Source organism: Delphinus delphis, chromosome 3, assembly GCF_949987515.2.
Source record: "Delphinus delphis chromosome 3, mDelDel1.2, whole genome shotgun sequence".
NCBI lineage: Eukaryota > Metazoa > Chordata > Mammalia > Artiodactyla > Delphinidae > Delphinus > Delphinus delphis.
In genome coordinates this window covers 45758683-45786374 of record NC_082685.1, presented here as the reverse complement: position 1 = coordinate 45786374, position 27692 = coordinate 45758683, and the positions used below count along the sequence as shown (strand labels likewise).

The window sequence follows — 27692 nt, the reverse complement described above, 5'->3', positions numbered from 1 at the left end:
TGCGCGTCTGGAGCCTGTGCTCCGCAGCGAGAGAGGCCACAACAGTGAGAGGCCCGCGTACCGCAAAAAAAAAAAAAAAAAAAAAATAATAATAATACAGTGTGCAACTCATTGGCATTTAATACACATTGTTGTGCAACCATCACCTATCTAGTTGCAAAACATTTTCATTAAAAGTAAGTCCCTTACTCATTGAGCAGTTTTTCCCCATATCCTCTCTCCCCAGCCCCTGGCAACCACTAATCTGCTTTCAGTCTGCCATTTAAAACTTACACATTTTATTAACCATGTTAGTTAGAAATGTTGTAGATCATTATTTCCCAGAGGTTCTCCAGAACCTCTGATGCTCTCCAGAATGTTAATGGGTATATTACAAAGTTTAATGTTGTGGTCATAACATTAAGTTAGCCTTAATCTGAAATGTGCATTGTCTATCAAACTGTTGGACCACTACTTTTGTGAAGCATCTCCTGCAAAACCCTGAGAAGTGTGGAGAGAATATGGCTTATGTCACCCAGGACACAGAATACTGAACACAGAGATGTCCAGTAGGCTTTGTTGGTAAATCCACCATTGAGCGTACAATAGATCCAGGGGCCACACTTTTTGGTGCAGCCTTGACTTTGTATTTTCTTAGATGGTATGATACTCCTGTGGGGCCAAACAAGGTCACGCCGGATAGCTTGCTTCCAGTTAATTATCCAAGATGAGGGCTTTGGTGTTTCATTTAACCCCTGTGGGTAAGGCATGGCATCATTATGCATAGAAATTGTTGAGGTAAATTTCCTCAGAAAGTGGGCTGTATGTCTGCTACCTTTTTTCATTCAGATTGCTTCTATCCTTGTGATACCTCCATAGAGGTATCTTCTATAACTACCTTTTAAAATATCCGCAGTCCTAACCTCTCCTTATCTTTCAGACTTTAAATGATTTTATTTTTCCCATTGTATCTAGAACATTACCAGGAACAGCACTTCACATTAATGTGTGTGATTTATATGCTGTGTATATAAAAAAAAATATATATATAAATATTTGTAAATTTGTGTTAAAATACTTATAAATGTACAAATATAAGTATATATTTAATCAGAATTTAAAATTCACTTTAGAGTCAGAGCTCAAAAGAGGCTCCCCCGCCCCACCCCCATGCATGTTTCCTTACATGCACTTTCAGATCATTCCTGTGAACTCTGGTGACTTCAGATGTAGCTTGCCTTTCCCTCACCTCACTGTATTGGTAGAAGTCTACCATACTCCCTTAAGAATTTTTTTAGACTTTTTTTTGTTTTGGTTTGTTCTTAATTTTTAAATATTTATTTATTTATTTGGTTGCATCGGGTCTTAGTTGCGGCAGGCGGGCTCCTTAGTTGTGGCTTGCTGGCTCCTTAGTTGTGGCTGTCTGACTCCTTAGCTGTAGCATGCAAACTCCTGGTTGCGGCATGCATGTGGGATCTAGTTCCCTGACCAGGGATCGAACCCGGGTCCCCTGCATTGGGAGCGCAGAGTCTTAACCACTGTGCTACCAGGGAAACCCCCTTCAGTAATTTTTTATGAGTACAGAAATAGCTCATAGAATATGACCGTGGTGTCTGACCATGCTGTGTCGGTTCAGAGCTCATGCTTTCCTGTCAGGATGCCTTGGTTTACATTGCTCTTCTGTCTCTCACTAGCCTTGTGACCCGTGCAGTCTTGTTCCTTAACCTCCCTGGCGCATAGTTTGCTGGTCTCTATAAAATAGGTGTGCTAACAACCTTGAAAGGGTTGTTGTGAAGATTAAATGAGATAATAAAAGTGAAGTATATAGAATACTTCTCTGCATAGTAAGTACTGTTAGATATTTATTTTAAAAAATATTACAGTAGAAAACCACTGAGTACCAGCAAGGAGCGTAAATTGAGTTCATTGGAATCTTGAGTAACCCTTTGTTTGCTGTACTTCTCTTGGCAAAAAAGAAAGCCCAAGACATAGTGGGAAGTTTCTTTTTTTTCCTGCACTAAGATCTGGTATCTTTAGTATCTTCAGTATTTTCCCAAATTCTGTTCAGGCAAATAGCATTTTAAGATTATATTTAGATGAAATTCATGATGTTTTTGAGACATATATGTACTTTGCATAAACATGTGCAGCAAAGTCTTTCCACATTAGGTGATGATGGGATTTTATTCTAAGCCTCCCAATCCATGGAGAAGGTGGCAATTTTTATTTATATTCTATTTATATAATTCTGTGGGAATATAAGATGTGCTTTAATAAGTACAAAGAGAGTTACTCTGCTGCACTGTTTAAATTGACTTTTTGACTTTTGAACTAGCTTGCATACCTAACTGCTTTTCCATGTATCTGTTAGTGGGAAAATTATGTGTTCTGAGTTTGAGACAAAAAACTGCGCTGTGAGCACGTAGGTGATTTGTAACCTGCTGGTTCCTTGTTTTGTCTTGGTTTTATAGCTTTGTTTTGTCTTTGGTAGTCAGTAGCCCATAAGCACTCTGTAAGTCTGTTCACCTTGGTTCTTACAGCCCATCATGTTCAGAGGTGAGGTCCGTCTGAATGTGGAAGAAAAGAAGACTCGAGCCGCCCGGGAAGGAGACCGCCGAGATAACCGCCTTCGGGGACCTGGAGGCCCTCGAGGTGGGCTGGGTGGTGGGATGAGAGGCCCACCCCGTGGAGGCATGGTGCAGAAACCAGGATTTGGAGTGGGAAGGGGCATTGCTCCAAGGCAGTGAATTGCTCTTCACCGATCTTCAGGCAGCAGTACAAACCCTAGCTCCCACAGAATGGTGATTTCTTCAGCCAACCTTTTGGTATCTTGGAATCTGATCCTAGTCTATGATAAACTGCTTAAGTTTGTACAATTCTACTTTTTGTGTTACTGGTGTGTGCTCCTTCCCCTCTCACCCCCACCCCTCCACCTTTTAGTCCTTCACTTCCAGTTTTGTGGAATGATATTTTAGGAAAAGTGGATTTTTAAAGAAGAAAAAAAAAAGACTGCGTTTCCTTGCTTTATTTGCATATAGACTGGATTTTTTTTTAACAGTTTCCCCAAAGGAATGTGTCTTGCTTATTACTGACATTTGGTATGTTTCATTCATTGGAATATTTCTTACTTATTTTCTACATGTTTCAAAAGCCTGTGAGAATTACAGGATTTGATAAACATTTTGAAGGCAGGAAGAACCCAAATTGTCTCTTCTTTGAGAGTCATAACTACCTTCTGGTGTGGAAAAATTGCCATTGGAAAAATTGACAATTTAAATTCTCTCTGGTATGGTTAAAAACTGAATAAAAGGTGTTAGTAGAGTTTTTCTTTGGATACGTGGTTGCAGAACAGTTCCAAAACCTGTTTTTACCATTGAAATTTAAACTGTGAGATAGGTTTTAAATGTCTAGAATGCAACTGATAAGCTTTTCTTGAACTGTTAGATTTTTTTTTTTGAAGTAGAGTTTTTTCATGTTTAATTTGTATTTGTTAAAAAAAAACCAAAAAGACCCCAAAAAATTTCAAAAATCTGAATAACACAAAACCAGAGCAAAACTGTTGTGCCTTCTATTTATCTTTGATTCCAGTCTTGGCAATTGTTTAAAAGAAAAATAATAATAAAAACAATAAGATTTGTTCTATTAGGTTCAGAGTATGTTGGGAATTATAGAATCCCTCTTTCACCCTGTATGTCTTGTGTTCATTTGTTATGCCTTATTCTGAAATTGAGTCTCAAACTGGAATGCTTTTGAGGTCAGATGCTTCTGTAGAGGTCCTTTGACCTGAGTAGTTCAGCATTTGTATTAAGTTTTATTTCAGTGTCTCTTCAGAATCCTAATCGTGGCCCGTAAGAAAGAATGTGACTTTAATATTGGACTTTGCTGGTGTGCTTGAGTGTGCACTAGTTTTTTTTCTTAAATCATAGCCATATGGTAAATTTTCTATTTTGTTATGCTTCCCTTTTATTGGTGGGCATGCAGTGAGTGTTTCTTGGAAATGGCCAATTTTTTTTTTTTTTTTTTTCTTTGTGGTACGCGGGCCTCTCACTGTTGTGGCCTCTCCCGTTGCGGAGCACAGGCTCCGGACGCGCAGGCTCAGCAGCCATGGCTCACAGGCCCAGCCGCTCCACGGCATGTGGGATCTTCCCGGACCGGGGCATGAACCCACGTCCCCTGCATCGGCAGGCGGACTCTCAACCACGGTGCCACCAGGGAAGCCCAGAAATGGCCAATTTTTATTAAAATGTTTCTGGAAGAAAATTTAATCTGGCAATATAGACTAATACTCGTTTTGCATAGTATATTACTGTTGAGTGCTCTTAGGGAGATGGTTGAAGGTTTTGTTTACACATTTGTGAAGCAAGCCTTTGCATGATAACTTGTCATTAATCGAAGGGCAATGAGCTTGTCAAGTTTAACTTATTTGTTTTCTTAACAGTATTCATCTTTAGGACTATTGTTTGAGGATAGAATATTAGTAGGAATAGGAATGTTTGTTTTGCTGTTACTGGGAAACTCTAGGTTTGCTGAAGGGTGTAGCCTTAAACTAAAATGAAGTTTGATGTTATCAGTTGACCCTCAGTACCTCAAATATTTGAAAATTGGCAACATTTCTTTCACATAAAGAAACTTTTATAACTGAGTCACATGGCTGTGTTTTGGGTCAGTTTAAATAACTAATTGGTAACCACTTCATTTGGCCCAGGCCAGTGATAATTGGAAGAAATTCAGCTTGTACTTTCGTAGCTTATATTAAGCTTGTGGTAGAAAGAAGAAAATTTAGCCTGAGTTATTTTTGAGAAAAAAATTGAGTTGCAGTAAGTGTTTGGTGATAAATTATAGATAACCTAGAAACCATTTTTCATAAGTGAATACTAAACCGTACATTTCAAAAAGTTCTTCCTCCTTAGAACAGAGCTTTAAGGGCACTAACTAGATGCAGTGTTTCTCAACTTGGGGCTGTTACTATATCCTAGAGGACATGCAGAAATGTGTGGGATTTTTGGTGGGTTGGGGGTAGAGGGAGATGCATACCCTGCATCTAGGGTTTGCTGGGTGGGGGCCAGTGGTGCCAAGTGCCCTTTGAAAATGAAGCAACCCCATTGAGAACACAGGTAGTCCCTACTCCTGTAATTCATGGTGGGTGGAATGGTGGACTAGGGCAACTGCAGTGAAAGTTGTCCTTCCTCTGAAATAGAGCCTCAGAAAAATAAACAAATTAGCAAGTAAATCTCTCTCAGGAATTATAGTAACAACTACTGTAAGTAATAATCTCAGCTTTCCTTTATCTGTACCAATTGTGTGTTTTTTTTTTTTAATTTGGAGAGGTAGTAGCAATGTACTAGATGCTGCTTGTAATTTATTGCAGGGGATTACTGCATAATTTCAGAAAAGAAAAGATTGCTTCAATAATTTCAAGTTATCATAATTGGGATATTATGGTGTTTTGATTAGCATTGGACTTTATAAATAGGATTTAGCGTCATGGTTAACACTATTAAGTATCCAGCTATCATCGATTACATTATTGCTGATGGAATAAACATGTCACCCTAGATACACATATATTCACATATTTCACAGTTAAAGAGTGAAAATAAAATAGGTTAGGGCAAGATTTTCTGTAGACAGCATCAACTCATCACATTCAACATAATTTTTCATCTGTAGGAATGGCCCAACATGCAGTTCTTTACTGAGTTTAATTCACCCATGAATATTTTAGCTAGGTAAGACTAGTTTGGTTCAGTGGGTCTCCTAAGGTCTGTTGAAAATAGATAGATCTTGGTTGTACAAAAATAATTTTGTTTGCTTTTGTGCTGAGGTTGGGCTTTACTTGTGTCTCCTGTGTTCTCAACTTTTTGAGCTGTTGCTGTGGAGCAGTGAAATGGATAATGCAAAAATACTTATTTGGCTTTGGATGAGTAGGTTACTACCACAGTGTTAGTTGAATTGCACTTTAGTTTTAGGTTAGACAACTAAATTTTCACAACTATAACCCTGTGGGTTAGGTGCGATTTCTCCCAAAGTAATAGATGAAGAAATGACATCACAGGCCTCAAAGTCATCCATGTAGCTTAGGAGCAGATTGGCTTCCAAAACTCTTGCTTTTTCTCTAAAACCATAATGCCTACGTATTTATATTTGAATGACATTAGGGGCATAGGGCATGAAATAACTACAGTATAGAGACTTGAGTCTGCAAACATTCGGATCAAGGTTAGCATTACTGTTCTCCATTTCCTTTAGGGTAAAGTAGATGCATAAACATTGATTTTGTAGGGCTTTGCAGACTGTATGGTAACACAGTAATATTGAGTTACAAGATTATTTTCTCATCTGGTTTGATAATACATTTGATACAATTTAATCTAGATATGGAAGTAATATTTTTATCAGCATCATACAGATGAGTTTATAGCAGTTGTGTTTTGCTTATAACTGCCATCCTCTGATGCTTTTCTTCATCCCTTTTATATTTGAAAACCTTTGTAGAGTTGAATGATTTAGTGGAAAACGTGGCACTTTATAGAAAACAATTTGTTCGAATCCATATGAAAATTTCTTTCTACGAGGTTTAAATTTGTAGACCATTGTTCATGTTGTGGCTTATTTTAAGTAAATGATTGCATTTGTCAAATCTACTGATCTAAAAATATCTTTTATATTAAAGTTTTATTTTTGTGCTACTTGAAAGAATCTCTGCAGGAACTGCATACAAATTAGATAATTGTTGAAGTTTCAGTTTAGCAATTTTGAACCTTGTAAAAGAAGCAAGTTCAGCATCTATTTGAAATTGGGGTTCTAGCTAACTGCCTAATATAATATACCACAGATGGGCAGTGGACAGTTAGAGGTACTTTCGCAAATGTTTTAGAAACCTTAAAGAGTGTGTTAGCAACTTAGCAATGTCTTATGTGGGATGGGGTTGTAGGTTAAAGTTGCTCATCAAGTAATGGCCATATTGTACTAGATAATTAAACAAGGATTTGTGGTTTTAGGGTAGTAATATCTTTTAGAATTTGTTTACTTTAATATCGAGGTTCTGGGGACCATAGATAGGCTTGTGAACTCTTGCTAGACTGAATTAAAGAAGAAATGGTGGCACATGTGAGATAAAACTTTTATTTTCATTCTTTTTAGTAGGTATGTATCTAACTTAGGATGATGCTAAAATTAGACTGCTTTGCTCATGCTCTCATGAAGCAGTCTTTCATAATGGCCTGAGTGAGAAGTTGATTAAAGGTGGCCTACAGCCCTTAACCAGTTTTGCTTATGATTATGCTTATGTATTGGCTTAGAATCAAAGTTGTTTTCCTTTTTTTTTTTAATTTATTTTTGGCTGTGTTGGGTCTTTCTTGCTGCGGGCGGGCTTTCTCTAGTTGCGGCGAGCAGGGGCTGCTCTTCGTTGCGGTGCGCGGACTTCTCATTGCGGTGGCTTCTCTTGTTGCGGAGCACAGGCTCTATGCATGCGGGCTTCAGTAGTTCCGGTGCACGGGATTCAGCAGTTGTGCCTCGCGGGCTCAAGAGCGCAGGCTCAGTAGTTGTGGCTCACGGGCTTAGTTGCTCCGCGACATGTGGGATCTTCCTGGACCAGGGCTCGAACCCCTGTCCCCTGCATTGGCAGGCAGATTCTTAACCACTGCGCCACCAGGGAAGCCTCTGTCTTTGATTGCATGACTTTTGAAGTCGACCTCTCTTCCAGTTTCCACTTGAACCTGGTAGCTTTTTCTAGTTCCCAGTGAGAGGAAAATAAAATAGTATTAGAAATCATTTCTCCTCTTACTTCCATAAACCATGTGACCTGAATAGTTACAGAAATCCATATGTGTTTATTACTTCGAAATATGTCCAGTATCACAGATTCCTAAGGGACTCGTATCCAATGTGTTTTTGTTTTTTAAAAAAGTAAGCAATGCTTACCAAAAATTCACTGTTGAATTACTTTAGCAGGTATTTATTTTTCGGAAACCCATTTATGGGAAGTTTGCCTGTATTATTGGTTGTAGTTAGAGGGATGGTTGTATCATTTAATATGTATATAAACAGTTTTAACTACTGCTATATTAACCACTTTGGTTACTGATAATCTCCCTAAGCTTTGTTGTCACCTGTTTGACTTTGGGTTTGGTTTAAATTCTTAAATGTTTTTATGAGGAGCGTATGTACCCTGATTTGGGCCTTTTAAATGAAGACATAAGGATGTAGGAAAGAAGAAGGGACTTCGTTTCTTTAAAGATTCAGTGTACACTCTAGATTATGCAGAACACATGATGTTAAAAATAAATTCGTATAGGTAGATGTTGGTTTTGAAGAAGAGTGGGGTGGGCATGGAACTTAGCTGATGGGATAGGAATCATTTACGGTTTATATAAAAGAAAAAAATCATAATTTTAAGTGAGAAACATCAGAATAGTTCCATAAAGTTTTTCTTCCCATACTGATGGTTACCACAAGAAACAGGAGACTCCTGTAATTCTTAGAATATTAGTGCTGGAAAGGACTAAGGTGATTTGTATAACCCCTTAAGTTTTCAAAAGATAGATGGCCCAGATTACTAGTACAGAGTTTCAAGTCAGCTTAAAGCACATTCGGGAATTGCCAGTCCTGCCCTATGTTCGCTCTGTAAGCCAGAGCTGTTAAAGGGTAGGATGTGGGGAGAAAAGGGAAGGAGCCACATTTTATATGCTTACTCCGTTGCTTCATTAGCTCCATTTTCATACCCAAGTTTTCTGTTTTCTTAGAACTGTTTTAATGCCCAATTCTACCAGGGCCTGTTGTCAGTAAGGACATTAACTGTGTTCCCCTCAGGGATGGGTTTACTACTAGCTGTCAGAAAGCTATTGGGTATCCTAATGTGTTAATAGCTGAAACTCAGCTGTAATTTTCTCCTAAATCCTTCAGCATTTTGCATTCTGTACATTGTGGTGCTTTTTCCACCTTGTATTGTTATAACTGTAAGCTCCTAAGGGGCAGCAATTTGGTCTTAGGCATGTACCCTGTTCAGTGCCTGGCAGCACCGTGTTTGAATCAGGGTCCTAATCTTCCTTTCCACTGATTTTCCCTGTACTTCGTGAAAGGATGCTCCAGCCATGCTGAACTACTTAACGGTTCCTCTAACAAGCCAGGTATGGCTGATTGCGTGGCTTCAAGTGCCTTCACTTCCCTGAAGATAGACTTGCATCTGCATTCTCCTCACCACCCCCATCTCTCCCAAATCTCTTACCATCAAAGCCATTTTTTTCAAGGCCTAGTTTGAGCTTTTTTTTTTTCTCCCCTAAGAGAAAAGATGTCTTACGAGAGGGTAGCCCCCTTTTAGGAGTTGATTTGTGCAGAATTTGAAGTGAGGAACAAATTTATTCTCATCTACTTTCCTTACACATTGTCCCTCCTGTTTGAAATTCTGTCCCAACCTTCACTTTAAAATGTGCTCCTAGAATACTTTATACCTTTCTCTTAGCTAATAACTTACCCCTTCAACCTAGAATTAGAACAGACCTACCTTATGAGACCATAATCTCCTGGAGGACAAGGACTTGAGGATTAATCTCTTTATTCCTCCTTCCTCCTGGAGGTACATGAAAGCATCCGTAAATGATGATTCACTCAATTAATAAATTAATGTATTTCTGTTTTCTTTCTCACAAGGGAGGCATGCCTAGAGACCAGACTTAATTCAGTAAATTATAGGCCCTGTGCATTTCATAGTGGAGGGGATTGTTGGGAAATTTTGAGGGGTGGGCAGAGGAGGGAGGAAGTCACTGGTCATTTTGAAGTACTTCCATCCCCGGTCTGGGCCCTTAGCTATTTCTTTCTGATTGTGCGCAGTATATCCTGGGCACTTTGTGTTTACGCACAAGAATTGTATGCGCCAAATTTCAATTCCCAAACCTACTCTGTTCTCAGTTTGTCATCACCCATGCCATAAGTCTAAGTCACCTTAGACTTATGTCTTAGTCACCTTAGACTCAGTCTTAGTCATCTGCTTCTTGTTTCCTTACTTACTCCAGTGTCCAGCTAAGTCCTGTCAGTTCTACCTCAGCAGTCTTTCACATCTTCCTCCTCACTTAGATAATTTCAGTGGCCTCTCAGCTTCCTTGACCTCTTCTTATTCCCAGCCTACTTTCTACGTGATATTAGATACATCTTACTGAAACCTAGCTCTGACCATGTATCCCATGTATGTGTTCTATCCTCCCTACTAGACTGTAAGCTCCTTATGGGCAGGATCTGTGTCTGAGTCATCTTTGTATCTCCCATAGCACCTATCAATAAATATATCTTGAATGAACAGCGTAAAGCCTTGTCTTAAGTGAAATGATGTTTTCCAGATGATATGTAGGTTCCTCTCGGGTAATGGGGAGATTTCAAAAGTTCTCCTAATATAAAGTCGGTTAACTAGTAACAACTGTGAGTTAACCACAGGGAAAATTTCAGAAAAACTTTAATTTTTTTTCCATTGGAATCAGCATGGATATGTGTATATGGATGGTTCAATAAATATATTTTTATATACATGTATCACAGAAATTTTACATTCCATCTTCAAACTGCAGAAATAGATTTTTTTTAACAAGCCAAAAAATAACTGCCATAACATTTATGACTTCATGCAAAAAATGGGGAAGAATCAGGGACAAAGGGGAATTAATTGGTTGTTCAAGGTGAAGAGTCCAGTGAGAAGTAGAAAGGTACAGTAGGAAGCGATTGCTTAACATGCTGCTTAAGGTGGTAGCCAAACAAATCCTTAACTGCAGCATTAAGGCCATACCAAGTGTATACACATATACAAAGAAATTTCCATAGAAAAGGCATACTGTCACATTTTCTTCCAGGAGAGGATGAGGAGCTTTGTGACTAATCCTCACCCAAATTTCCAGGCCAGTTAATTGTTTAAGATGTCCCCAGGTTACTTAGAAATGTCTTCTACTTTGGCCAACTGTCAGTTACTGCTCTGTGGGCTTGTGACTTTCGTAGTCTCTTACAGGGAAGTATGAATCATCTTGAACCTCTTCCATCATGGGTGATCAAGCACTTCGTAGCTTAACTAACACTGCCCAGCCCAGCATAGTTTTTACATCTCGCCAAAGTATTGTAATTCGCATTTGTCTTAGCTGTAACAGACTGTGTAGCCAATGATGGCATTGTGACCTGAAGAACTAAACAGTGCCTTTCTGTTCTTTGGGGTTAAGGTAACTTTTTGAATAGTTAAAGTGTAATGAACCGGAGTGTGAGGTTTCAGGTAACGACCCCTGGAGTTGTTGAAAGTTAATAATCAACTTCTATCCCCACTGTGTCACACATTTAAGTTGGCAGCTACCTTTTTGGAAAAAAGGAAATGTAAAATCACTTGCAGAAATATCGTAACATGGGATTTGCTCTTCTGCCTAAACATCAAGTCAGGCAACTTTTAAGACAAAGGGCATATTTTTTGTGCAAATATCAAATGGGTGAAATAGGGAGAACATGGGCAAGTCCTTTGGAGATGACCTCCAGTTATGCAGAAGTCATTTGCTTTGGCAAGGTTGGGGGGCAACTCTAGAGACTGGCCCATTTTAGTGGATGAATTGTCCAAAAACAAAAAAAAATTAAGATAAATTATGTAAATAAAATACAGTGACTGACTTTGAGCCTTTATTTGATGATGTTACCACTCGTTTTGGAGTGTTTTAGATCAGTCTAACACTGCTTTTTCATTAGTGTTGTCTTAGCTGTGAATTGGATATCAAGTAGTCATGTTCGTCCCCAATTCTTTATGGGCCAGTTTCCAAGTAGGGCCCAGGGTATTCACAACAACTGTGGCTGCAAGGTAATTTGTCTCCTCCCGTGGGTTCCCTGGGTCAGTCAAGTTTGAGAATGAGGTCTCTGGAAATGGCTTGTTCTGGGAGAGGACCAAATAATGTGTGATTTGGGAGCACTTTAGTATGTTTTGAACACTTAGAAAGTGAGCAGTCAGTATCCTTTCCAACTGCGTTTCACCCAAACTGACACTAGTTATTTACATTGCAGTAATTTGCATGGGTTCTAGATACAGCACTTTTGGACTGATCCAGACAATGAGACATGTGGATCCCCTTTGGCAACTTTGCTGAGAGGCTTAAAAGCATTAAGAGTTTTGTCTTGGACACTTTGTAGTTCATGTTGTACACCTCAAGTCTAATTACAGCAGGGAAGATGTGTATTGTGTCGTTTTTCAAACTTATTTGGAGGCTGCTGAGGTCCTTGGTATGTTTGTCTTGAAAGTAGAACTTGGCTATTTAACTTGCTTTAAAAAAATTTTTTTTTTTTGAGAAAGTTGTACTTTTGTTTAATATGCGCAAGAATCACATTGGGTAGGTATTTAATCTGTGTCCAGTATACTAAGTAGCAAGACACACCCCTTTGGGATTTAATTCACTCATCTCATTTTAACTGTTGTTTATGCTGAAAATATTATAATGGATCACATATTGGAAGGTTGAACCATTAAAATGTGAAATAGTCTGAATTTTAAATGCTCTGAAATGCATTGTGGGAATGTCCAATTTTTTTGTCTCTTGCATACTATTCTGGCTAAATGGCATGTTGAGCGTGGTACACCTTTAAATGTGGTAGAAGTATATATCTAACATGGAAAAAACAGTTTAGCAAATTGATTATTTGATATATAAGCACCACTTCTAAAAAAGATGTGGGGCAATCTTTCATCTATTACTAGGATAGGTAATACTAACCTTCTCTTTCCCAAAAATATTCTTTCTAAAGAAAGGCAAATCATTCTGAAAGAAATTATTCTTTTTACATACTTCCACAAGCAGTGACTTATTAAAACCAGTTACGTTTTGTCTGTTTTTTTTTTTTCTATTCATATGTGACTTTTTCACGCTCCATACCCTTTTTACTTTATAGTCATGATTTCGTCCTTTGAATAGATGCTCTTTGGGTTGGGAGAATCATTTTAGTTACAGCTGAAAATAAAAAGGACATGCTAGATTATTCTTTTCTTCTAGGTCATCTCTGTTTAATATTTCAGATCAACAAAATGTAATAGTACTAGGATCACAATCTCTTCATTGCAAATAGCTACATTGTACTAAGAATTGCCTTGGTTTGAGATTTGCCAAAAGAAGAAACTCTAGAAGTAACTTTTTTCAGAATCACTGTAGAATAGTGAGCTGAATGTAGAACCATGACTCTACTGTACCTTTATTGTCCCCTTTCTAGTGCCTACCTACCACAAACTAAATGCATAATACTTGGCTTGAATTGATGATGTCCTAGAAGATGTGACTTTCTAGTGGGTATTAACTATATCTGCTGCTGAGATGAAGGGAAAGGCAAGTTCCCTGCAACAAAGTACAGGTAAATTTGAATTAGGCTGGAAGTATCAGTTCATGGAGAGAGGGGATTGAATGAACTGCTTTGCAAACCATGAGGGAGTATCCTATTGGTCTGTCTTTGAGAACTGACATACTCAATAGAGTCCTGACCCTTTATTCTACATTTAAGGTTGTCCTGATGCATTCCAAGTCTGTCTTTCCAAACATGCCTACCGTTCATTAGACTTCAGCCGAATGGATAGTCTCTGTGCCTTATATTGTGCCTCTTGTTATTTACCTCCATATTTTTTACTCATGTTCCTTCTGCTGGAATACTCATACCATCCGTCAAAATCTCCCATGTTTTTCAATCTTGCTACTGCTCAAATGGCTCTTAAGCCGTGAAACATATCATGTTTTATTTTCTGCATGGTCCGTGGTACCCTCCTTTGTCACGTATTTCCTGCATTTCACATTAGGAAGTATTACCAAGTATTGGTAAGTACCAAGTATTTTGGTACTTCTTAGTAAGTACCAAGCTGCTTACTTATTAGTAAGTACCAAGTATTTTGGTACTTCTATTAGCCCCTCCTGTGATGTAGGAAAAGAAGGTCTGCTTTATTCTGATGCCCTGCTTTCATTGTACACTGTCTTGCCACAGTAGATTTAATAAAGAGCAGGTAGGTGGAGACAGGCAGGTGCAGGGAGGTTAAAAACACAAAGCTGATAGAAAACCTGCACAGAATATGTACATTCTAGCCCTGGCTATGACACTTTCTTTTGAAACCTCCTCCTTGAGCTTTCAGCTAAAACCTTGAAGGGTTAAGCTGCTTTCTCTAGGCTGAGACATTTTGAAAAATCATCCAAAGGCAAGTACTTAACAGTTGCCAGGAGACCCGCTGAACCTGACTTGTGGTCACTAAACAGGGTCCATTCAGAGCGCCACTTTGCTCACCAGCATCCAGAGCTGCACAGAAGGAGCGGCCCTGGTCCTCAGAGCGGTCGCCAAGACCTTTCTGGTGTCACTGCTGGTAGCTGATGGTTCTGTTAGGCCAGACGCCAAACTTGATGCAGCTGAAGTGTCATGGATGAGGCCAAAAGGGACTTCGGCAATGTAGTAAGAAGAAGCCTACCCCCATGAACTGGTCTGGCTAGATTATACACATCAAGTTACCTAGGCGATTGTTAAGTCAGGAACAAAAGGACTTGGAGACAAGCAGTAGCTTACTAATATATATTTTTTGAGTGTGTGGGGGAGAGTTACGTCCACATATTTACCTATGATTTTATTTTCCCACTTAATTTCCAGAGCCTGGATAGGAGTCAAGAGCTGTTAGAAGGCCCTCCTTTATTGGAACATTGGTCAGGCTGCCACTTGTAATACTCTTGTTTCAGTGGTACCTCATATAAACAGTTGCTCCGTCTTTACCTCCGCAGCTGCTTGGGGGAAGTGGTTACCTTGTGTTTAACACTTTCAAAGGTGGGTGAGACTACAGTTAACATAAATCTAAAAAGTAAACTGCTGTGGAAAATAGTTTTTTGTTTAGAGTCTGAGCTCAGATGTCCCATCCTCCAAGAGACCTGTCCTGAATTCTTTCTCTGCCTCATCTGTTACCAGATCTTCTCTTGAATTAGTTATTCATATCCATATCACATCTCACTTCACTAAATATAAGTTCTGTAGTTAGGGATGGTGCTTATCTTTGGTTCCTATGCCTTGTATTGTTTGTAGTAGGTTCTTAGTTGAGTGACTGTTTTAGAGGGATTCTAGACTTAGGAAAGACTTTCAGAAAAGTTCTAGTCCTTACCCAGGAGTCCAGCCAAATCCAAGCCATTCCAGGACACAGTGACCTCTCATGCAAGACTACAGACAAGGTGTTCTCGTGGTCCTCCAAATGCCATTTATTCCCATTCTGCCCTGTTGTTTACTCATTTTGCTCTCTTCCACAATTCCTTTAGCCAGAAAATGCCCCCATATCAATTCCAAATCCTTCATGTACCAAAAACTGGATTAGTAGGCTCTCAACCTTTTAAGGTGGACTGATTTATATTCATTGTTCATTACCAAGTTCTGAGAAGAGGAAGGCCAAGGATTGTCTTGGTTGGTTCTTGATCTAGAAGATGTTTGATTTCCAGTCTAGTACAAGATAGTATGCCTTGGCACATAACAGGTTACAGGAGGTTAAATTTATGTGTATTGGAATGTACCTAGGCAAAAAGAACCATGTGCTTTATCAGAAGATACATTTGAGTTAAACTAATGTCTCTTCAATATACTGCTTTTTAATGTAAACTAAACTAAATTATTTTAATGTAAACTACCACATCAATTACTTGATTTTATACTCAACAATTTGGGAAGATAAGAGCTTTTTACAGGCAGGTGACTAAGGTCACAGAGAGTGAAGTACTTTGTTGAAATCAAAAACAGATGAGGTCAACATGTCATGCCTGTTCCAGTGATGTGAAACTTCCGCAAGGCTGTGACTTGGGCTAGTAACATAAGCTTTCTGAGCTGCCGTTTCCTGATCTATAAAAGGAGAAATAGGATTAGGGCCATTGTGGGAATTATATAATTTATAAGTTATATAATTTAAAGAGACTGACATACAGTAGGTGCTCAACAATATTATTGCGATATTCAAGGTTTGCTCATATTCTCTTAATGGTCTACGTATGAGTGACCACTATTCACAGAGCTTAATATGGTGCTTCTATTTAGCTGGTACTCATGGTATCCATGGGAAAAAGGGATGCAGGTGCTTGGTAAGTGGAATCGGTTCTAGAATTTAGGTCTCAGTGTGTGTTCAGGCTCTGAGGCAAGTGTGGTGTAATTCGCCAGTGAGAATCCTTGGGGCTAGTCATGCAGTGTCACTGAATCAGCTGCTCTGCAGGGCGGGTGGATTTAGCCCTTTGGGAGCCAGCCTCAATTCTGAAAGAAAGATTTCTGGTGACCTCTTCTGGCAAACAGGAAGAAGTGATAAGGAGCTTCAGAGAGATTGAAATAATGGAAATGCTCTATGGTTTACATCAAGGGGGTGGAGTTAGCATTCATTATGTCATTTTATCGAGACAGTGGGTCTGTGATGTGAACATTATCCCCAAATATATAAAGAAACTGAGGGCTGGAGAGGTGATGGTTTTGCTCAAGATCACTTGCCTACTTGCGTTTCAGCCTTCTAACTTGAAGCTCGTGGCTTTTCCAGTGCACCAGGAAAATCACAAGTGGGTTTAGAGAGGAAAGCTGAGAGGAGAAAAGGGAGAGTGGGATCACCTTAGAGTCTGGGGATGTCTTTATGTTTTTTCTGCAACTATAAGGCAACTGGAGAAGTGGCCTTTAAAAAAAACAACAAAAACTTTACAGCTGGGAAAACTCGTCAGGCTCAACTAATTCAGTACTTCTGTTTTACAGATAGGAAAACTGAGGGGAAAATAGGAAAGAATTTTACAGTGACTCTCTATATTAACTACCCAGACTATACAACTACCATTTCACTGTATTTGTTTTATCACACATCTATCCATTCTAGAGGTCTTTTTAAATATCCCTGGGTTGAATCTTTCAGGGGCAAAGAAGGAAGTGGCTATATGGTGACGGGGAGCAGGGGTAGGAAACGGTTTCCTAATGGAAACATTATGGTTTCTATTTTATTATCTTATGCGAAATCTATTAATTTATTTTTAACTTTGGAACCCGAAAAAAGTTCAATCTGCAATATTCTCATTAATTTCAGGGCCAGATGAAGGGAGAGTGAAGATCATTTGTCATAATGTCACCCTATAAATATTTTGAAGAGATTCTATTGCTATAAACCATAAACACATCCCTGTTGGGAAAGACAGGAGCAGTGTTTTCTGATTATAAGGAGTGTTTGTTGGAGCTACAGGCGTGTGGAAGCAATTTCAGGAACATCGCTGTGAGGGTGAGGTTTGTTTGGGGGTGGGGGGCGATTGGAAAGGGCTGGCTCAACTCCAGCCATACTTGCTATAATATTTTTTATCTTTCTTAGTATAACCTAGTTAGTGGTACGAATTTCGATGAACCTCCCCAGTGGTCTGGAGCAGTCCCATTTTTTTTCTGCCTGTAACTGCAACTAGAGTAATAGAGACAGAAGAAAATATTCCTAAGTCTTGCTGGAATTTTCTTGTTATGATTAAACGGTGTGTGGGGGACAGGCTGGGAGGGGACTTGGAGTCATTGCAGTTATTTCCCCAGGGATATTTCATAAGTTCTGCTCTGATGCGTTTCTCTTTGATCCTTCCAGAGTCTCTGGCAGAGAGAATTCAGACAACTGCCATAGGAAATGGGGTACAGTCTTCACAGGACATATATGCTAAAATACAGAGTGGAATGTTGTCCTGATGTTGGATGGGATTCTCAGGTGAGAAGCTAGTTTATCAGTACTGTGAAATAACTAGACTTTCACTGCCGGAAAAGTAAGATTGTAATCTCCTTGAGGACCAAGACCCTCTTCTTTCTTAATTTCTCCCTACCTGCCTTCTGGGCAGGCCTGGGATGGGGTTCCAAGCCTGACACTGAAATGCGGAAACAGTGAAACCTTTTACAACACACAGTATGCTCTTTTCTTCAACCCATCAAAGTATCCAGAATTTGGCTGTGATAAATCTCCTTCAACTCCCTCTTTTTACAGGGGGGTGATTGGGCCAAGGAAGGTGGAGTAGCTTACCCATGTTTCCATGATGAGCCTGAGGTAGCGCCAGAACGAGGACCCACTTCCCATTGACCTCTGTCTACTTCAGGAGGCAGGTGTGTTTAAATAGAACACTGGGTTTTGAAGTTGCATAAGAAAACAGTTGAATCTGAAGAAAGGCAGGCCTAAAACAAGGCAATGCGGGGAATTGGGAAGCAGGGCAATTGTGGGAATGGAAGACCCAATCTTGCTTGGAATCTGTATGTCGCCAGCGAATGTCTTTCATCCCCATTATTAGCTAGTTGGTTAATTAGCTGGTGTTGGTCTACAGCTGGTTAATGGCCTTACATAGAATATAATTTTCATCACTGGGCTCTCTGAGGGGTATATTTTTGGCTTGCCATTCTCTATAGTCTGACTTTTCGACCCAGTGTTCCAGTGGAAATTTTCCAGAACATTGAAATTTCAAAATGCAAGAGGAAGAATAGAAATCACAGCCTTAAATGAGACAGGAGCTACTAGTCCATTCTAGTCCCCATGCCAGCATCCCATTCTCCACCCCCTCAGAAATACATCAGCATATCTGGCAGAGCTGGGTTTCACAAAACAAGATGCACAGCTTGATGAAACAGGGATGCTGATGGAGGCAGTGAGAGGAGGCAGCGGTGGGGTGGAGAGCGAAGAGGGAGAAGGAGTGGTCTGGACGCTAGCTGAAGAAGCCTTAATGATCCTAAAAATTATTGGGCAATAATTGCTACCTTGGAACTCACTTTGCTGTTCCAAAGAATGATAAAGCACCTTAATTATTGCTTTAAATAACCACACAGCTCCATCAAAACGGCATGAAATAGCACCCACGTATGAGCAAACTTATCTACTGCCATTGCTGTTTACAGCCTGAGAAATCCTTAAGGAAACAACAGGATAATAACTTGGTGGAGTCATCATCTAGTCTGGGCCCTCAAGATTCTAGGTTACTCAGGCCTGGGAGAGGTGCTGGCACGTTGCCCTTGTTCTCCTTGACATTCTGAGATCTTTAACTGGGACAGTCAGAAAGAAGTCATTGCTTTCATTCTCTTAATCATTGGGCTGGGGTGGGGAGGGCAGTGTTTAGGGATTTTTTTAAAAGTTCCTCATTACGACAGGAATTTCAGCCTATCCACGGAGGTTCTTCCTATCCATTGGGATTTCAGGATACTCTGAGACCAAAGCCTTTGCAACATATGCTTTGCCTCACGGTGCTACAAGTAGTTAAGAGCAGCCCAGCTCAATCAAAACACAGCGTGTCTTTTACTCCTTCCTTGGTCAGGATAAGCTCCTGTTTCTGGCTTCCTAGAGCTGCAGGAAAATAGGAGGGTTCTTCATTTAAATTTCAGGAGTTGGTTTCTGAGAGAAGGGACTTAGTGGAAGAAAAAACAGCTAAATTATATTTTAGCTTTTCCCTGCTAGAGAATTTTTGGTCTGTTCCCTGTTTGGTCTGTTTCTCAGCAGACCTTACCAGCCCCTCAGAGTGCAAACCTTTTGGTCAACCTGAGAACCATAGCTCACAGAGGAAACCTCATCTTGCCTGCCTCTTCAGAGTTAGGGTAGAGGGCAGCCTTCTGAATGTGCAGAAGGTGCTCGTTGAATAAATCTGATAGCTTCCAGAGTGGTATTCATCGTCCCTGGGCTGGGCTTCCAGCCAGACTAGGGAATATCTGCACATCCATATCTCCACCCCAGTCCTAAAGCTGATGCAGATTGTACCTGCTGCTTGCCAGCTTCTTCTCCTAAGGAGGCACTTACTGCAGACATGATAACTTCCTTCAATTTTGGTGTATTGCAATTAACTAAGGAATCTAATTTTCACAAGACTGTTATCAGCGATGGTACCAGCTTAGCTGGGGCACCAATCTACTCTGCAATCAATATCGAGCCTCACAAAACACCATCTCATCTCTTTTTAATGACGTTCATAAAAGCACATACTTTCAAAGAAAGGAACCATCTCCCATCATAGGTATTTTCTCCCCAGTATGAAAAAAGTAGCCTATGAAAAATATTGGTGAACTTCTTAGAGGGGTACATTTCTTATTTATTGACAGCTTAGAAGAAGAAATAATTCGGATCAAATGACCTTCAGTCTTTGTAGACAAACTAAAAATAGAGTTAAGTTCAAGGTATCTTTCTCACATATACACACACACATTTTTTGTTCTCTTCATGCCTGTCCTTGGTCACTCCCTGTAGCGTTAGTCAAGAATGGACTCTTGAATATTTGAAAGGGCCAGAGGATGGCAGAGCTGAGCCATTTATTTTGCTGCTCTTGAAAAATGAGACATGTTGTAAACTAATAGATAAGAAGTTATTGGTATTATTATCTGCTTAATCACTTTCTCCTAAATTTGGCTCCTAGGAGTTTGGGAGGTGGGTGAAATCACCCATTCGTCTCTGCCAGTATCCAGTTCTTCCTTCATGCAGAAATAAATACTGGTCTATATACATAAGGGTTTGAAAACCAGTAAACCACTCATTATACCTAAATTAGTTTTCTCTGTACTGTAGCCCTTGGCATCTGTAGTCCCAAGGCATGATGTCCTCTGTGCACAAACTGAAGAGGAAATTAAGGAAGTATTGCCCTTTTTGTTAAAGCCAACTAAAAAGATACTGGGCTTAAATTACCTAGTTTGATTTTCTGTAATGATGAAATCCATGTAACTAGTTGCTAAATCCTTACTACATTACACATTAATGATAACGTGTTCTCCTTGAGCATATGCTCCATTCCTCATTCCTGATGGGATTTTTGGCATTATAATAATTGGTGTTCTTTCCCCACATTTGTTCACCTTAGATAAAGTGGAGCAAAAGGAAAAACAAATCTGCAAATTGTCCAAAGAAAGGCAACAAGAATTGTGTGTGTCCATATACGTGTGCATATGTATATTCATAGCCACCCGGAGAGTTCAGAAATCAAAGTGACCTTAAACTTTCTGTTGTGTGAACTTCCTATAGACCAGTTCAAGCACATAGAGCAGTCGGTGCCAGGAGGGAGGTGGAAATCACCTGTACCACTCTCCCCATTATGTATTTAGAGAAACCAGAGCTTAGTGGTTTACCCGAGGTCACGACCCAGCATATTAGTGGCAGGACTAAAATTCACATTCTTCTTTTCACTGCTGTCATGCATCCGCTCACATTTACTTTCTATGAGAGATGCTGTGTTTGGAATAGTCTGAGAGAAGATCCCCTCTGTGTCTCAGAGAGATGATTCTGTTGTCTGTTGGGTACTATCAGTTAGACCTGGCAGCACCCAGTGGGCACAGAGGTTGACTATTGTGGCAGAAGTTCAAGGATCCAGCAGAGGTTGGGCAAATGGCCCAGTGATTTCTCTGTCTTGAGGAGATTCCAGACACCTCATACAAGGAGTACGGTGTGATTTTGCAGTTTGAATGGAGGAAAAATGTTTTAGAACAATTGGTACTGTCTTTAGTTCCTGATAGTGGCCTAGTGCATTTGTTGCCTGATTCACCTAGACTTCAGACATTCTGAATTTAGTCTAATAATGAGTAAAGTAGAGAGAATGGGTTTTTTAATTTTTTTAAATTAAAAAATGATTTGCCCCCTAAATTGAAAAAAGTGCTAGTGAAAGGGGATGTTAGCCTTTCCAGAGACCCATGCACCACTTGAGAATTGAGGGTTTTTTCCCCTCTCCCTTAAATAAAGTGAATATAGTGGTCATGAAAGGTGCTAATAGAAGTTCAAAGGCTGATACTTTAGTCTTGAACTGGTAGTATTTGTTCAAGTCCCTCTATTTAACTTTTCCTCCTTCAGACACATGTTAGTGGTGGGGAAAAGGATGGTCTTACATGAGAGACTCCTACTCACTTGGCTCCCATTCCTCAATGCTTCTTAGAAAAAAGGATTCCGGGTTCCCTCCCACATCCTCCACGGCTAGAATACAGTTGAGTTTTCTGGTCTACACAGGCCAAGAGAAGGGAAGGCAATGATTGGTTAACCTTGGAACTTGGATGTAAACAGCTTTTTCGTTAAAGCCACAAAGCCAAATCCTTCTTCGGCTGCATAGTGCATTTTCTTTACCTCAGTCACCCCTGGATCTTGTCTTAACCTGCTTCCTTGGGATTCTGTGGGCATTAGTTATGGGCATAGGGAATGGGAGAAACTTCCCCTGGGGAAGGTGCTTTAGGGAGGAGCTAGGTTCCCAGCGTCTCATCTCTGTCCTGCCCTAAGTTGGGGATACTCTAAAGGCACAAGTGAACCCCAAGCCTCAGGACGACTGACTGTCAGCTGTGTCTCACCAGCTACCTACCACTTTGTTCCACTAAAGTGTAAAGAAAGAAATGTAACCCCAGTATTCTGGTCACGGGCCATAGCAGGGAGGATGCCACAAGCCATAGTGCAGTCGTTTCAGGTGCAGTGGTGTTGACAGAGGGTGGGCCAGAGGCTGCTGGACAGAGCTCCCCTCTCATTCATCTGTGAACATCTGTGTCCTTGAGCGGGCTCCCCCACACACCCCGCAGTTCACTTCGCAGGCTCTCTCCTTTTTCCCCAGAACTATCCCACGATATCCCTAGCTATCTGGATAGTTCTGGCACTTCAGAGTTAGAAGGAGAGAGAAACGTTTGTCTAACGTTCTTAAATGTTAAAGCCAAACAAAGCACCAAAAAGGAAAACAAAAAAGAGACTTATAAAAATATAATGGGGTCTTCCCCCCCAAGCTTCCCCCATTCTTTGTGGTATATGAAATGTCAGAATATAATGAACAGACTTTATAAACATTACTCTCTTTCCACCCGTATACACACATCTAAGTGGCAGCAGCCTCACTGCTGCCCTTTCACCTCGCAAAACTTCACTCTGTGGAACCACGATATAACACATCCGTTTCATCCTATGGACCCCACCTTCCCAAACATACACCCACTTGCAATTCCAGAGACTCTCCCCAAAAATAGACATCTGAAAAAAGTGCATCTGTTTATACTCAGTCTATCTGCATATTATTTCTTGAGATTATTACCTTTTTTTTTTTAACCATAAAAAAGATTGCATATTAGCAATATGATGAGAAAAACCACAGCGGCCATTTCTGGGTGGTGGTGGAAGGTAAGTGGGGTGGGTGGTGAAGCACAGAAGCGTGAGGGCTCAGAGAGGGGCAGCTCAGAGAGAGGTCCTCAGCCTGGAGACGTGAGGATGGATTCTCAATCTTCGGGCCTCGGAAATGTCCCATCTCTTTAGTCACACCCTTCTCTTCTCTCCACTTTTCCCCATTTCCACTACCCATGCCTGGGCCGCACGACCCTCTTGAAGCAGAGGCAGAATGGCTTTTTGGCATGAGTCCGCCTGGGCCAGTTTGAAGATAGGCATGGCGTTTGGAGGGGTGTGATGTGGGACACACACCAGAGCAAGCTTATTTGTGACTGTTTCCATTCTGGGAAAAATTGTCCATCACTTCTGTGACTTTAAAAATTTAAGCAGTTACTAGGCTGATAGGTTAAGAAACAAATCTTTTGTTCTTGTGGTTTTGGATTAATATTAAGCATGAATATATATCCTATATTATATTGCTTCCCTTCTGCTCTGGGGCAGACTGCACGCTCCTTCCAAACAGGAAAACTGCACAGCCCACGGACTCAAATTTTTGAAAGCTGTTTTCTCCCACTCCCCCCGACCCACCCTGAACCCTCCCCTTCCTCCCTGGCCCCTCAGTTCCTGTATTAGAAAAGCCCCTCCCTCCCCGCTCCCACCAGCCACCCGAGGTTAAATAGATAGTGCCACATTCTAAGAGTCATGCATCGCCGCATTTGGGATTGCACACATTGCAGAGAAGGAGACGGTTGTGTGTGCGCCCCCTCCCTCCCGTCCCCTCCTTTTCGGCCCTCAGATTCCTGTGCTCTTCCCACTCTGCCCTCTCCCAGACTCCCCCCATCCCAGACCCGTCACTGGTTGTGGACATCCTCCCTGCGGACGATCTTGTAGATGATCCAGTAGAACATGTTGAAGATGAGGAAGGCCATGGGGAAGCCTATGCGGGAGATTTTGTCAATCTTCTTGGCCCTCTGGATGAAGAGTTTTCGCATCTCCTCCGGGGACTTAGATGGCGCAGGAGGTGGGTTGGTGGTGGTGGTGTTGTTGGCGCCCTTGACCGAGATGCCATCCTTGGCCTGAAGGCAGGCCGGGCCCATCCCATAGGCAGAGAAGTTGAAGCGGCCCTCTCCGGCCTCATCCTCCTGAAACAGATTCAACATGGGGCTCTACTTAAAATAAGACAGGGGCTGGGCACCCTCCCTGCAAGGCACTCCCCTGGGGGACCAGGCCATGCCCATCTGGCTCTCCCTGCCTCCATTCCAGGCTCCTGAAGGCTCTTTGGCTGGCTGGGGAGTTATGCCTTATAGAGGGGCGCCACTCACATACCAAAACAGATGCAAACCAGGGGATAGGAGTGCAGCGTGGAGTCTGGAGACCTGTGTTCAGGTCTCTGCTCCATCATTTGCTGGCTGTGTGACCTTACGCAAGTCACTTCCTTGGAAGACTTCCTTCCATGACTCTCAAAGAGTTTTTTAATTTCATTTTTTCCTTTAAGTGGGGATAAGATTCACTCCACTACTTCAAGGTGTTTTTCGACCATCAGAGGTTATAGATGAGCGGATACTCTGAACACTGTTTTGTTAGAAATCCAGGGGACAGTTTGGAGAGATCCCCTGCTTTGCCTCTGTTGCCTCCTTGCCCTCTCCCACCCACTCCATTCCCCAGTAATGTCTTCTGTGCGTAGGTTGGGGGAGGGAGTGAACGGCCCAGGAGGGAGCAAGGGCTGTGGGCCTCACCTCCACTCACAAGCCAGGGCACCACAGCTGCTTCTTACCTCCATGTTCCTGTATCCCTGGCAGGTGTGACCTCAGACATACCTCTGGATTTTTATCACGTTATCATTCAAGCCCTTCATCATTTGGCTCCAACTTACCTTTGCAGCTTCCCCCCTCCCCCACCCTATGCTGTGCACCCCTGCCTGCTGTGTTGCATGTTCCCCCCTCCCTGCCTCATGCTCACTACCCAAATGTCTGCTCCCCTGACCCTCCTCGCTTTTTCTGTTCCTCATCTGGATCGTGGAGACACTCTTGTCTGCTCTCATCATGTCCGGCTTTGTGGTCCTTCCTTGTGAGCTCTGAGGCACGCTGAGAGTCTCAGCTGGGCTGCTGATTCAGTGTGTGGCTCTGGGGGGTTTATGGGCGCATTCTGCCATCCTGGAGAGCGAGAGCTCTTCGGGTAGCCTCCCTGTCTTCTGCTTGTTCCTGTGAGGGGCAGGGCCAGCAGAGAGCAGGAAATGGAGCCCAGGGGCCCCAGTGCCTGTCCAGCTCTGTGCCTGCCACTCCATCCTGGGTCCCCATCTGGGCTTGTTGTGATGACGTCTAGCCTAGTTTCCCTCCTGCCTCCCATCTCCCCCCCGCCCCCCCCCCCCCGCTCCCTCCAACCCATCTGGGTTGTTATGACATAAATCTTATTGGTCGTCTTTTGCTTAGAACTTTTTAATAGGCTGCCACTGACTTGAGGATAATTAAAACTTTTACATGGTGACAAGGCCTTAGATGACTTGGGCAGTGCTGTCTGCGTATCTCCGTCTGGCATTCTGTGCTCCAGCCACCCTGTGATATTTCCATCTCTTGGAAAGTGCTGCACTCCTCTTTCACTCTGGCCTCTGGGAAGGTGGGTCTCTCTGCTGGAGCGCTCTCCCAGCCCCACCCCTGCTTCCATCTCCTTCTCTTTCCCTGAACTAATTCCTACTCAGAGGCCTTCCCTGAGCCCAGGGATAGGCTAGGTGTCCCTGCTGTGTGCTCCATAAACTCCCTCTACACCCCTCCCTCTTTTTCCTTTTTTGTATTTTAAAGCCCTTATCACATTGTTTTCCTTGATTAATGTCTGTCTCTTCCATTAGACTGTAAACTCCATGAAGTCAGAGGCAAAGTCTGTCATGAATATATTTCCTGGGCAGAAGTTCAAAACTCTGCCAATGTTTGTTGACTAAACGTTTACTTGTATATCCTCTCCAATCCCAGCTTCCCCACCTCCCAACCTTTTTTTAAAATTTAAATGCGGTTGTATTCCTAGCGCCAGGAGGATTTTTTTTTTTTTAATTGGAGCATAGTTGCTTTACAATGTTTTGTTAGTTTCTGCTGTACAGCAAAGTGAATCAGCTACACATATGCATATATCCCCTCTTTTTTGGATTTCCTTCCCATTCAGGTCACCACAGAGCATAGAGTAGAGTTCCCTGTACTGTACAGTAGGTTCTCATTAGCTATCTATTTTATGCACAGTAGTGTGTATATGTCAATCCCAATCTCCCAATTCATCCCACTCCCAACCTTACCCCCTTGGTATCCATACGTTTGCTAGCACCAGGAGGATTTGACACATACAATGAATGCTCAAGAAATCTTTTGCAAATGACTGAATCTGGTCCAACACCCATGTTGCACAAGTGAGGGAAAGAAGATGGGCTCCAGTGCCTGGCAGATCGGTGCTCAACCAATACTTGTCTATGGGGACGACAACTAGAGGGTTTGTGCCAGAGCCGAGGAGAGGAGTTGGGGGAGGCTGGCCAAGTCACTGGACCCTGTGCCTGGAAGTGGGCTGGCTCCGACTCTGTTGCTTATCAGTATAAATAGCCCCCCCCCGCCCCCCGCTGTGGTGGGGTGGGTGCTTGAAAACGTTTTCTCGCTGGGCTCCAGGTATGCAGGGAGTGGCCCAAGTTAACTCTCTGTGTAGCTTTGGAAAATTATTCTCTGCCTTCTTCATCTATTAAGCATGAGAGGGGATGGGATGGGGGTGTGGAGGCCTCATCTGGTGAGAAGATGATCAATTTCACATTGTATCCAGGAGAAAGGAAATTCCCTAGAAATGACTGGACCAAAGCTTGCTATTCCTATTTGAGCCAGCAGGTGGCAGGAAATGAATGCCCAACTGCACCTGGGGCTGCGTGGGGCTGGAGCAGGGGAAATCTGATAGTTACTCTAGAGCCCAGGGAGGTTGGTAGTGTGCCTGCCCAGTCAGGCTCACAGAGGTTTCCTAATAATCTGAGTAATGAGGCTGGCCAGGAAATTCGAGGACCAGATGCTTTCTGCCCAGCAAATGAGGTAACATGGGAAGATAGAGGGAGATGAGGAGCCTGGCCAAGATCACAGGCTCCGAGAAACTCGGGCATGTAAGCGAGTTCCTCTTCACTCCCATCTGGGGCTTAAAACCCCCCTAGGGCTCTGCGGTCCCAGCTTGTACACTGCCAGTGTACAGGCCGCATCCAGAGGGCCTTACTCCAAGGAACCTCTTCTTTATGGTGAGCCCGATTCTGTGTCCTTGTAGTTTCTGACATTTGTGCCAAGTTGAGAGCCCATGGGCACAAGGAAGGTCACCCTAATTCAGATGCACACTAGGGGCCAGGCAGGAGGAGTGTGTGATGAAGTGAGCCTGGGGCTGTGGAATGCATTCCCTACCTACAGGCATTTGCAGTGCGCCTGTACCACGTGGGATGTGAACCCAGTGGGACCAGAGGCTGCAATGTGTTGAGTGAAACTAGAAGTGTGACTTTTGAATGCTGGCACTTTCTTCCAGACTTTTAAGACACTGCTTAAAAACGTAAAGATATTTGCGTGGCAAATTTGACCTTCTAGCTACTAGTTTGTGACCTCTGCCTTGGGATAAATCTTAGTTTCTATTTAAGGTCTAATAAATGCAGGACTATTTTTATCTGCTTCGGGATGGAAACACTGAT

General features: G+C 41.9%; 2 protein-coding genes across 12 annotated transcripts in view; one reads left to right on the top strand and one right to left on the bottom strand.

The window, feature by feature from the left end:
- G3BP1 (G3BP stress granule assembly factor 1) overlaps positions 1 to 27692 on the top strand; it is an 89357-nt gene that overhangs the window by 27940 nt on the left and 33725 nt on the right. For 2 of the 11 annotated variants that reach the window (XM_060008485.1, XM_060008480.1), the window contains 3 exons: positions 2520 to 2631; positions 17543 to 17659; positions 17930 to 18135. In XM_060008485.1, coding sequence (XP_059864468.1) covers positions 2520 to 2631; positions 17543 to 17640 — 210 coding nt within the window. In that variant the 3' untranslated portion in view covers positions 17641 to 17659; positions 17930 to 18135. Of the gene's footprint in view, positions 1 to 2519; positions 10280 to 13182; positions 13550 to 14586; positions 14696 to 17011; positions 17201 to 17542; positions 17660 to 17929; positions 18136 to 27692 lie in introns of those variants that run through there. The other 9 variants (XM_069540575.1, XM_069540576.1, XR_009518931.1 and 6 more) reach the window with 8 other exon arrangements.
- GLRA1 (glycine receptor alpha 1) overlaps positions 23869 to 27692 on the bottom strand; it is a 49111-nt gene continuing 45287 nt past the window's right edge. Inside the window, exon 8 of the mRNA XM_060007151.2 lies at positions 23869 to 24159. Coding sequence (XP_059863134.2) covers positions 23869 to 24159 — 291 coding nt within the window. The remainder of the gene's footprint in view (positions 24160 to 27692) is intronic.